This window comes from Pyxicephalus adspersus, chromosome 5, assembly GCF_032062135.1.
Source record: "Pyxicephalus adspersus chromosome 5, UCB_Pads_2.0, whole genome shotgun sequence".
Lineage (NCBI taxonomy): Eukaryota > Metazoa > Chordata > Amphibia > Anura > Pyxicephalidae > Pyxicephalus > Pyxicephalus adspersus.
In genome coordinates, this window is record NC_092862.1 from 100,111,856 (window position 1) to 100,124,989 (window position 13,134).

At 37.0% G+C, this 13,134-nt stretch overlaps 1 protein-coding gene across 1 annotated transcript in view; it reads left to right on the forward strand.

Moving 5' to 3' along the window:
- The window catches only part of CNTNAP2 (contactin associated protein 2), a 902,024-nt gene that overhangs the window by 863,734 nt on the left and 25,156 nt on the right, over positions 1-13,134 (forward strand). The window contains exon 21 of the mRNA XM_072412254.1: positions 199-292. Coding sequence (XP_072268355.1) covers positions 199-292 — 94 coding nt within the window. The remainder of the gene's footprint in view (positions 1-198; positions 293-13,134) is intronic.

A 13,134-nucleotide genomic window follows, 5' to 3' on the forward strand; every position in this document is an offset into this window, starting at 1 on the left:
TGTTCAGAGACGAAAACTCACATAATAATAGTTAATTGTAATTTTCAAGGACTCTAAAGGTATATTTGTGGTCAGGGACTTGAAAAGAAGCATCAGGAAAATGTGATATTAAAAAGAGCTGAATCCATGAAATATAATGTCGCAGAGCTTGTAGTGAAAGGGCATTGCCTGACTGTGCTGTTATTTCTTATTTTTCAGCTCGATCATTACCCACCAGTCACATACAACCTTCCTGCTTCTTCTGAGATTCGCTTTAGAAGGCCAAAGGCTCTTTTCCTTGGAAGAGTGTTGGGTAAGTGAAATTTTCAGCCATGAATTACAGCTATAGCTGAACGATGTCACCGTCTTTATTACCATGCTTTATGGCGGCATTGAAAGGAAATCATCATGGAATAATCACTGTGGTAAATATTACAGAGAAAACATGTTCGCTAGTGCAGACACATCTGTCCTGTGTCACCTGTTAGGAGAAACAATATATCATTGTATCCAGAAAGGTATTTGGGATCATGGTTGTTTGAGAGAAGCATGCTTTTTTATATGTTTGATCCAAGCCTGAAAAATCCACTATATATAAGGATTTGTAAACCATAATGCATTACAATTTTGTTCTTCAGCTAAGAACATTGTTTGCAAGCCAAGAAAAATACTTATAGATTCTGCCAGAAAATCTTGTATTCTTGTAACTTCCTGTACATTAAATTAAAATGGTATAGGCTTGTCATTTAGCAGGAATGTGATGTATGTTATATAAACCTCATTTTTTTCAAAGTGATTTCATAATGCCCCAATTGTATTTATTTATTAGGTATCAATCCACAAGTCCAAAAATATAGAAGGTTCTTTTACTCAACCCACCCCTTCCCTCTTTCCCCTGGCTTTAAAGTGAAATTCTTAAAGCTAAACTTAAGCCTTTACCTACAAATTAGTGAGTAAATTAGTGAGTAAACAAATGTAAAGCCATATACAGACATTATATATTAGATTATAGACTATACATGCAAATAAAATTATTTAGTACACAATTTTGGAGTGCAGGTATGTTATATACAGAGCATCATTTATGAGTGATCATAAAGTTGTATCATTGTCTCAATGCCAACGCGTTTCGCCAGTTGGCTTCCTCAAGGGATTTTCAGAGACCTTTAACTGTATTTTGAAAAATGATCACTTGGTCAGATTGGTGGAGAAAGGCACTACTCTTGGCATGTAAAGGTTTTATCTGCAGGTTCATACGCTTGTAAGGGCTGCTATTAGGCAGGAAGATAGATGAAACAAATTCCTTGGTCTGCTCTGCAAATGCTTGGTTAGAGGAGAATTATGGCTGGGGATCCTGGTTTACTCTAACAGCTGGATAGCAGTCCTCAAGAGGGTAACTCACCTAATTTCCTGTCTGAAAGACCACTAAGAATATTCAGCCCAGTCCTCCCCATCCATGCTGTTTTTCTCTCTTTATTCCCATTTGCTCTATGTTGTGTTTAGACATTTTTTACAATGGTCTGTATATAATTCCAGTCGGTCCAGGAACACCTATATTCTAATACAACGATTGAGATGCTGTGCTGTGAGCTGTGTAACCCCCTGTACTTGCTGAAGTTTATTAGTCTGCTGGTATTGTGTTTATTTCTCTTAATTTTCTGCTAAAGTTACAGTCAGTGGAGTAACAAACCTAAACTTAAATGAGTCATGGTAACACAGGGTTGTACCCCCTGTAATAACCATGTGCCTGCACGAGCATAGACACAGTACAAAGGTGCTGAACTGTGTGATTTATCGTGCTGTCAGCAGTGGCAGAGCAGAACTGATAACAAAGGTTATTGTAAAATTGTTTGGGACACAGCTCAGCATAGGAAGATGTGGTATGGAGCAAGTTTATGGTTTGCCTTGAGGTAAGTGCTAATACAGGAGAGAACAATGTTCTGATTTCAGTAAATGGAAGAGAAAATTGTTACTTTCACACTATATAATGCACAATATATCTGTAGAATATAAGAACCATGTATGGCATCAGAATAAGACAGGGTGAGAGTTACTGCACTTTCTCCTTTTGAGAGTCTTTTTTCTGAAATAGCATGGTACTAATTAGGCCCCTACAGTAACGGACAACCAAGGCTTGAAAAAATTTTTAGGTAGATCCCTACCTAACATACATTCTTAGAATCTGACACATATAGTCTTAGGAGCTAACTGCTTTATACATTATTTTGTTTAAACTATTTCAAACAAAATTATGTCACATGGTTCAACACCTTTAGAGGGCAGTGTTGTGCTACAATTTACCTTGATAAAGGGAGTAAAACGGCAAATAGCGTTAAAGAATTTTTTTTTTTTATTTTATGATGTTTCTGGGCCAGGTAAAATTCTAAATGTCCAATGAACATGGAAATGGATGGGTGGAATATTGTGGTCTCTTTATAAGTGGTGGCAGGTGAAGCAGCGGATGTAATAGCTGCTTGTACCCAAGTAGGTAATAAGAAAATTGACCTACAAGATACAGTACTATTTTTACAATCCTGTATAAAGTTGTAGTTATTCCTAAATGAGAAAAACTGGTATTTATTTTCCTAAAGGATAGTGATATAGCTAGTCTAAACATTTTAGTAGATTAGTATGTGGGGTTGACATATCGCCTAAACTGGTTTGTGGACAGAAAACATGGGTTGTTTATATCATTGTCTTTCTAACGGTTAGTTTTCTCCTTTTTTTAACTCAAGAATAGTCCTGGGCATTTACCAACTTTCCTTTACCATTACAAGCTTACTATTACATCGTTAAACTATTCAAGATCAGGAACTTGATTCTCATTGGCAACCATAAGGTTGACCCAAATTTTACACATATGCATAACAAGATTGAGTTTCTCAAATTATATTAGTTATGGATGCCCTTTGTATCGCCTTGATTAAGTGGATCATAAATTTATCTTACCAAAATAATAGGTAGGTATCTGCCTTTCTCTGAACAAAAAATTCAAATAGTACAATCTACTGTGTTGCTCAGCTGACTGTAAAAACATGTGGACAGTACTTTCATTATTCCCTCGGATGATGACCATGTATATTAGCAAGCACCTCTGAAAGTCACCAAGATCCTCTTCTGTAATAATTATGATATACAAAGTCATTTAAAGAAATTATTTCATTAGAATAGTGCATGCAATTTGAGAGACCCCTACTAGATATATATGCAAGAAGGTTCCTAGGAGGAAGTGTAATAGTCAGGTGGTGAGGGATAAAACTTTTCTATTTTACTCACTGCAGTTGTGTACAAAATTGCAGGCCTTCCCACCAAATATAGTCAAACTTTTTCTTCCTCAGGTAAATGGGTACCAATTCACACTGAGAACTGGCCCAACCGCTTTCCACATGCCATAGACTATAGTCCAATCACCAGACTATTCACACTCATGGGACGAATCACCCCTTAGCTCAGAGGACATAGGACAGATTCACCTAAAACTCCCCTCATTCATCTGTCTCTCGGACTTTGTTAGACCAGATTACAATGTTTATTAACCACTGTGTGACTATGGAGGAAATAAAAGAATAGAAGGATGAAGAGCAAAAGTGGCACCATGAGCCACTGGTGGGATGAAAATAAATTGGTAAGCAATGGTGCTAACCATTTAACTACAGAACCCAGACAGAATGTTGTTAACAAGCATATGGATTCAAAGTAAAGGAATATATTTGAATTAAGTCTGTGGTCTGTACCAGTTTGTTTTAGGTTTACCACCATGGTTGATGCGTCCAAACGATGAAGTGATTGTAGAGATATAAGCTTTTCTGTTCCTGATAAAGTGGACTATGTTCCGAGAAACGCATTGAACTACTTAAAGCCTATCTGTAATAATCATATATAAATGTTTAGCCTGTACTTATGTTTTTAACCAAGTTTTATTAATTATGTGTTAATAAATTATCCTATTATGAAAAACGCTTTACTGAGTTGTTAAACAATATTTGCCTTAAATGTCCCAAAGTATTGACCTATACAAAAGTTTAAAAGTTGTAAATGTTATTTAAATGGGATGTGGCAGATTCTAAAATTATGTTAAAATTTTGAGTTGCAGCCCATAATTTGCTTGGAAAAAGGGATGAAAATAAAGACATTATCAGATAGCAGGAGGTGGAAGAGGTGAGAGAGGTAAAAAGAAGCAAGAAGAAGGGGAGAAGGTCGCATTAGCAAGTCATTTCCCCTCTACCACTACGTGGCAGGACCTATTTTAGAATTATGTGTTTTTTATGGGTGGACCTTTTTGGGAAAGTGTGGGCAGTCTAAATCTGCAGGATTCAGTTAAATTTGTACAGCTGCTGCTGTAAAACAGGCTTCAAGAACAACAAGGTCCAGAAAAAACCTTTTTTTAACTTTTAAATCTATTGTGGCAAATGCTTCCTCATTCAATTAAGAGCTATTATAGCTAATAAAAATTAGGTTTTGCAGCCAAAACTATCTAAAACATTTGAAGTTGAGATCAATCACATTGGAATGCTGCTGGTATATTTAGGCCAAGTTAAATGTAAAAAAAAATTACATATCCAAAATATATTATGCCAGAATAGTTTTACTGACTGTACATTTTAATTGTACTGTTCTGTGACATTACATTCAACAAGGCAATTAGACAAATCCTTAGTATGTAATTTGAAAGGATTAGGATTTTTTCTTTTTCCGTCTGTTTTATTTTTTGTTTTTTTGCCTTGGTACATGTCTCACATGGCTGTCCAGCCACTTAAATGTCCTTTTTTGACAATAGATCATTTAACTTTGAAAATGGCCAGAGGTTAGAAAGCAGATTTAACTCCCCTAGAATGCAATGGGACTTGCAAACTTCTGGTTTGGAAGATTTCAAGCAGATTATTACAAACCCCCACAATCTGAACCTAAGCACATTAGCTCATCACTACTATTGAGGACCCACACCTCCCTCTTTTTTTATCTCTATACCATAAGAGAAAGGATGCATATTTAACCCAACCAGACTAAAATTGAATGCACTTTTGCACATATTACATTAACCAAGCCTTTCCTCAAACAATGGTAGATACATTTGGTCTTTTCATTTCTCAGTTTGGAAGTAGAGCATGCAATAAGCCACAATGGAGATGTACTGTGTTTGATTCAAATACTGTTTTTCCACTTTTTCAGCTTACTTCCGCTTTTGAAAAGTAATAGATTTATTGCCAAGTTTCAGAAGTGGTGATAAATTACTCTATTCAGGTAAAAAACGTTTCTGATCATTATTGTACAGGTATTACAATAGATTTCCTCTCTACTAATAAAAGTCTGTTCACCAAAAAAAAAAAACCTTTTCCCACTTTGTTAAATCTAGTGTCATTAAAGTGGCAAAAAGGGTTCTAAAGCAAAGAATAAAACAAATGAGAACAAATTGTGTTCCTTTTTTTGATAAATAGGTCCCCATGCATAGTCACTATCCAGACAAATTTCCTAATTCTCCACTAAGCAATGTTCTTGATAATGTTTGGATTATGCAAACTTTGAGGCTTGGATCATTTTGGCACTGCTAGGCCAATTAATTGTGAAGTGTTTTTGACAAATATAGGAAGGCAAAAAAAAGCAATATTAGTTATTGTTAAACTGCAATATAAAGTGCTGTGTATTTTGCTATAGATTTTTATCAAAGTTAACTAAGGCTGGGTACACATGTGCAATAGTTCTCGTCCGATAATCGGCTCAGAACCGATATTGGATGAGAATCTTGTATGTGTACAGCGCTCGTTGTCCATCCTCCGAACGACCGTCCTGGCGGATCCGCGGACGATGGACGACGAATGATCTAATGCAAGTGAAGAGGAGAAAGCACAGCGGGGTGCCACTCCATCATTCTCCCCTCTCCATAGAGCAGAACGGTTCTGTATGTACAGCACCTGTTCATGCATCGTGCAGTCGATAGTCGTTGGAAAGGATCGTGAAAGAACCTTTCCAACTACAATGATTGCATGTGTGTACATAGCCTAACCCATCTTTATTTATGGATCAGTTTGTAATGTTGTTAAATATTGATTTGGTAAATTTAATCATTATTTTCCTTTCATAAACATAGGGTTGGTAATATTATATATTGTTCATGTTAAGCATCCCACCCTCAGTCACTCTTCTCTGTATTTCCATACAGAAAAGTACAATAGCAGATGATTCTGGCAACAGTGAACAGAATGACTCTTGGATGTCCTTGAGCTTCTTGTTCTGCAGGCTATTGTAGTCAGTGCTGGCAAATCCTTTACTAACCAGGCTGTAGAAATAGAATTCACTCACAAAATGCATTCATCAGGCAGATATAACAAAGGTTACATAACAGTATTCGAAAAGCCAAATTGTTTTGCAACCCAAATCACAACTTTCATGTACATACATAAGTTTAGGAGATGTTTTATATATTTTTTTTTATTTTGGTAGTTTTTACGTAAGATGCATTTAAAAGCATTTTTGCATTTTACTTATGACACATGTTTTTTACCTTTGTATTGTCACTGTGTTCTGGCCTTGACTATTCTTTATAGATGTAATGTAATGGGCATCCTAGTAGAACAAGCAGCCTAGTTCACTGAAATGCTATTACAAGCTTTTTATTTGTTCTGCTACAACCATTAAAGGGTTGGAGCAAAAATATTCCTGTAGCCTATTAGTCTAATGTCATTGACATTCCTGGCAACAATACAATCTGTTTTTAATATTCCTTTTTATCAACTATCGTTGTACCACCTTTACAGTACTATCCAATGAAAAAGCTGCATACACACTTCAGATGATTCTCGTTTGAGTATCTCATCAGGGCTGGTATTGGACGAGAATCTGACGTGTACACCGGCCTTCAAACCTCATTAATGGATCTGTCCTGGTAGATCCACAAACAACGAGCGACAAATTACTGCAATGCAAGTGAGGAGAGAGAGCACAGCGGGGTGCGGCTTGCTCGTTCTCTCTCCCCCCTCTCTCCATAGAGCAGAACAGCACTGAATGTACAGCACTTTCATCTTTCAGTCTTGTGACAAAAGTCTTACATGTGTATGTAGCCTTTGTCTTTAGGACAGGAGGTCTTGTCACAGGGGAGGTAAGAATTCTAACAAGTAGAAAAGTTTACATTGGAGTAGGTTAAAGTTAGGGATGGGTGTACAGTATAAATTTTTGGATAAGAGTTATTGAGAGGGGTCGTATAAATCCTTAGGGAATGATAATGCTATTTACTAAGGGTTCTATGTCAATGTTACCAGTACGGCCATTCACAAAGCACCTGGTGTTCTGTGATTGGTGAGAGGTATAAAGATGACACTGGTGCAGCAGTGAAAGAAATCTTCAGTGGTCCAGAAGTACTGTAGAGGCTTAAACTACAGCAGAAAACAAACTATTGCTTTTCAAGAACTAATAAGCAATTTAGATATCAGTTAGAGTTCAGTAGACATAGCCTTTTTGCAAGTTTATTAATAAAAAAATGCCTTAAAGTAAAACTAAACCCCGCTTTTTTCACCTGTCCCATTCTCTCTTCCTTCTTGCGATCTCTGGCCATCTTGATTGGCACTCGGTAGTTCATTCTGTCCCAAAAAGCGCAGGGGAAAAATTCTTCTTTATTCATTGACCCTACATTGATCCAAATGGTCAACAAAGGTTTCTATGTGGTCCCTGTCTGATAATATGACAATAAATCTCGTATTAGAAAATATACTCCAAACTTTATTTCAGAATATCAGAATTGAAAGACTACAGGTATCAGCAATGATTATTAATAGAAGTATAAAATAGAAAATGTAAGAAAAAGACCCAATTATCACCTCTACATTATGCATAGCTATGTATAGAGATGTTTCTTAATAATCATCTTGGTTTGTCTCTTTTAGATTTGAATTCTAGGGAGAATGACATCCGATCAGTTACTATGGAAACGCACCTGTTTTTGGTGAATTGCAAAGCTCCAAATAGTTGTCAGAGAAGCAAATGCAGATTGAGCTGCTTATGTATATAGAAATGCCTTGCAGGGCGTGCTACTTGTTAATTTATTTACCTTTAGCCTCTGTTATTTTGATGGTCTCAAATGTGGCCCCAACTTGTTTGAAGGGCTGCACAATAGTGGGATAAAGGTGGCAAGCGTTTTGGTTACTTAGAGGGGGGCAACAAGTAAAATTGTGAAGGGATGTTCATCAGTAAGTGGTGGGGCCTCTTGGAGCCTCTCATCGCTCCATTGCTATTGCAAGCACTTTTGCGTACAAGATTGTGTACAAGATTGCGAAGCGTTGAGTGAGTGTCAAGAAATAGAAGGCCGCGACAATGACAAAATACTTTTGAGTATCATATATTACGGTGCATTCAAGATTCAATAAACAAAAACTTGTGAAAGTGACTATCAACGAGTGTTCTCAGGTGTTCATTCCTAGCTTCAAACTTATTGTTCGGATTACTCCCCCTTGCTTTCCCACCGAATCAAGGAAGAAAACAGGCCTTGAGCCACACTGATTCATCGTGGACTGCCACCAAGACTTTACAGGACAAAAAAGGAAGAAATAATTCCACAGGTAAAGTTCCCTGTAAATGCTGTAATTGTAGCATAAAGAACCCACTGACAATGCATGCCTTTTAGTCTACGATAGCAAGAGATTCGAGGCTATAAACGGCCTGAGGGTTAGCAGACTTTATCATTACATTTATACCTATACATACTTATCTAAATGTATCAATGTAAATTATGATTGCTATAAATAGTAATGTACACACATACACCTTCTTTGAACCGGGCAGGGATTTTCGCCTAGTGGCCCTGACCACACTACTGCAGGAAAAAACATCTGGCAATGTGAGTATGTTGGATAGTTGAAGCTAAGGAAACACAGGACAACAGTAGCAGGTGAGCATAGTTTCTGTGTGCAGGTGCTTGGATAGGATGGGATGGCAGAGCAAGTTCTCTGTACTCTGTAGCAGTTAAGAAACCCTATGAGATGACTGATTTTGCTACTAGGCTTAATGCTGGACCACATGATGATCATGGGGCACACTTTTTGGACTAAATAGACCTGAGATAGCACAGATCACATTACCAAAACACTCGAACAAACCCAACACAAAACCAAGCAAATACATTTCCTTAAATATAAACCATTTTAAAGAATATTGAGAAACACCAACATTAAAATATTATATGTCTTAAGATTTTACTGAAGTTAAAATTACATGAAAATAATATTTATTAAATCCCCACACTATTAAACCTTGCTAGAAAATTGACAAATAGGCATAACAAATATATATTGAAGTAATAAACTGTAGGCTCAATCATAAAACTCAATCTCAAGCTCATATAAAGCATCAACTCAAAAAACTGTCCATCCACTTTTTATGTAACATTCCGTCCCCTAACACAATTTTGTGTATGTTATAACAATGCTACTTTAGTTTCATTTAGACCAAAACTAAATTCCCCTAAAAGTTTTCTCTGCTGATTTTATTTTAACTCAGGAGAATGCAGTTTCTCTTTTGGATGGAGCTTAGAATGTACATTATTCCATCTGAACTAAACACATTTTACCTACTTTTTAAAGCCCAGGTTGCCCAAAATATTTTAACTTCAAAAAGAATACAGTCCTTTGTAAGGAAAGTTATATTTTTTAGCCCTTTAAGGTAGTCTCTCCTGAGAATACTGGTACGGGATGATGGTTTTGAACTTCCAGAGATGCATTAGAGGAGATAGATATTGAATGATCAGGCTTGTATAGTTTCCTTAAATGGAAGGCACTTCTGCTATTTATAGTCTCATAAAAAAGAATAGCTTATTATTTCGGTCAGAACTCAGCCTTGAAAAGTGATTTATTTGTTCTATCCTCTCAATCAGCACATGTTTTGGGGACTCATATGTCTATGTCTCTTGTGTGCTGTAGACCCCTAGCTGTGCTATATCTGGTTTCTGCACACAAATGATGATGATGCACACAAAGGATGAGATTGAGATGCATCCTTGTAAAATTCTCTTTAGGCAATTCAATGTTCTTTATTGAAATAAATATTGCTACTTAAAGTTTTTTCAATGCTCTCCAGTCGATCAAAAGAGTAGTTATCTCCATGGTAGCCTATATACTTATCCTGGAGGTAAAATAGCCTTCATAATAGCCTACATAGCATTAGCCCTTTTGTCTTGTGCTAACCAAAAATGTAAAATGACAACAAACCCACTAGCTTGTTCTAGCTTCAATAAAGTCACCCCCTTGACCAATATGGACTTTTTATTATTATCATTATTAATAATAAACAGTATTTATATAGCGCCAACATATTAGGCAGTGCTGGACATTAATTAGAGGTTGCAAATTACATGAATACAGATAGTGACACATAGGAAGAGGAGGAGACTCCGCCCTGAAGAGCTTACAATCTAGGAAGTGGGGGAAGTAACACACAATAGGAGGGGAGATATATAGTGGTGGGAAATAGTGACAGTTTAAAAAGACGTGGGTAAGTTTGAAAAAATGGGTTTTGAGTGCTCTTTTTAATGAGTAAAAAGTAGGAGCAAGCCGAATAGGACAAGGAAGACCATTCCAGGGAGTCGAGGCAGCTCTAGAGAAGTCTTGTAGCCATGCGTGTGATGAGGTTATGGATGAGGAAGTCAGTAGTAAGTCATTGGAGGAGCCAAGAGAGCGGCTTGGGGAGTATTTTTTTACCAGGTCAGAAAGGTAAGTGGGACAAGAGCTGTCGAGGGATTTGAAGGCAAAGCACAGGAGCTTGAATATGATTCCTAGGTGAAATGGAATCCAATGAAGGGAACTACAAAAAGAAGCAGCAAAAGAGGAACTGTGGGAAGGATAAATAAGTCTGGCTGCAGTATTCATATTAGATTGTAAAGAGGAGAGGAGAGAAGAGCTACCTTCACACAAGCTGGTTATCACAAATAGGATTTTATACATATATAAAAAGCATGAACAATGTGCATGTAGTCATTGGATGAGGGAAGGAAATCTATATACTATTACTATACAATACAGATTTTACCTTGTGTGTCTAGCCAGTCATGGTAATAATTAGTCTGTCTACTAAAAGCATGTCACTGTTTTAAAGTGTCTCTAAAGGCATTGGATTCTGACTTTCGCTCTACTTTAAGGAATTATTAACATAGATTGTAGATGTACACTTGACTTTTAGGGTCTTTTATCTCTTTAGAAAAGTAACAGTAGAACTTCAGCCACCAATTTCTCAACTTTTGAATATGGAGGAACTATTAAAATAACTTTCAGGTTCTAGGGAATTCCTGCAATAATTACTATATCCACAGCTCACAGTACATGGCATGGTATTTAGAGGGAAGAATGACTCTGACATTGGTTGCCATCAGGAAAAATGTCACCCCCTACACATAGCAAAAGAGGCACAAATTGTCCATTGCTCAAAGAACTCATAGCAACCATGCTAACAACATGCATGCTTCATACTGTCTAGGGGGAATACATTTGGGGGAGTCAGAAATGGAAAAGGATCTGAGGGTTCTGGTGGATCATAGATCTAATAACAGCATGCAATGCCAAGCTGCAATATCTAAAGCTAGTAAAGTACTTTCCTGTATTAAAAGAGGAATAGACTGCAGAGATTGAGACATCAGTATACTGCCCCTGTAAAAAGCATTGGTCAGACCACATCTGGAATATGCAGTCCAGTTTTGGTCACCAGTTCACAAAAAGGACATTGTGGAACTGGAGAGAGTGCAAAGAAGAGCAACTAAACTAATAAAAGGAATGGAGGAGCTCCGCTATGAGGAGAGATTAGCTGAACTGAATCTATTCTCCCTTGAGAAGAGACGTTTAAGGGGGATATGATCACCCTGCATAAATATATAAATGGTCCATATAGAGAACTCTCTTCCCAAATATTCACTTTGAGATCATTACAAAGAACAAGAGGGCACTCTTTGCGTCTGGAGGAAAAGAAGTTTAAGCTCCGGATAAGGAAGGGATTCTTCACTGTAAGGTCTGTGAAAATGTGCAATCTGCTCTTTCAGGAAGTAGTTTCAGCAACTACTATAGATTGCTTTAGGAAAAAGCTGGATGTTTTTCTAGAAGCACAGAATATAACCGGGTATTAAGGCTTTAAAGTAAAAATAACAGTGACTGTTGATCAAGGGAACATCCAATTGCCTCATGGAATCAAGAAGGATTTTTTTCCCCTGTTGAAGACAATTGTACTAGAGTTTTTTTTTTTTTGCCTTCCTCTGGGCCAACTATGTCTTATAGGATTTTATGTCTGGTATATGTAACTATGTAACCTCTAGAGGAGCCCTAAGACACCACAGAACCCTGAATATAAAAAAAAACATAAAGATTTATTTTGCCAATTAAAGCCACACATGCAACTGCTATCATTGTACAGCAGAGAAATAAGTTGAATTTGGCAATGCTACCAACATTACCAGGTATATTACTAGACAATAGACCTAAACTGGGCTCAGAAACACGTTCCCACCTGCCTAGGAAATCCTACAAGCTCAGTACTTGCTTCTGAAACACAAGTCACAGTGTCAGTAACAGCTAATGTCAGCACCCTGGGGCCGCAGAAAGGAGAGCATGTAATGACTACCATCACAGCGATAACCCTTAGCACTATCTGCTTCAGCTGTTCCAGGGTCAAATCTTTCTTTTTATCTTCAAGCAGGGCAGTACATCTTGCAACTAAATGGCAAATGATGGGAATATCCCTATGGACCAAACCCTGATAAAAATGTCAGTTAAAACAGCATGTAAAAAGCCATGAAATTCCACCTCAGCAGCAAGCCTCTTATTTTACAGCTTCAGATCACATATGCAGTTCATTCACGTCCAGCTAGCAGCTGTCTCACAAATCTTATACCCTGCCTATGTGCATCAGCTTGAATAGCACTTAGACCATTGTGCTAATTCTAAAGGTTGATGCTTAATAAGAATGACAGTGGAACAATCCATTCTGATGACTGCCTAAATCACTAGCTAAGATCTCGGAGAAGACTAAATTAGATGTACATAATCTCATAAAGTACAGAATATACCCATAATTTAGTTATATTTTCTTCTCAGGATTTTTTTTTTATCAAATAAATTGACAGAAAGAGGAAGATAAAAAATATGTGTAACATATGCATGATATTTACTGACTAAATGTAGGATAAGATGTGTA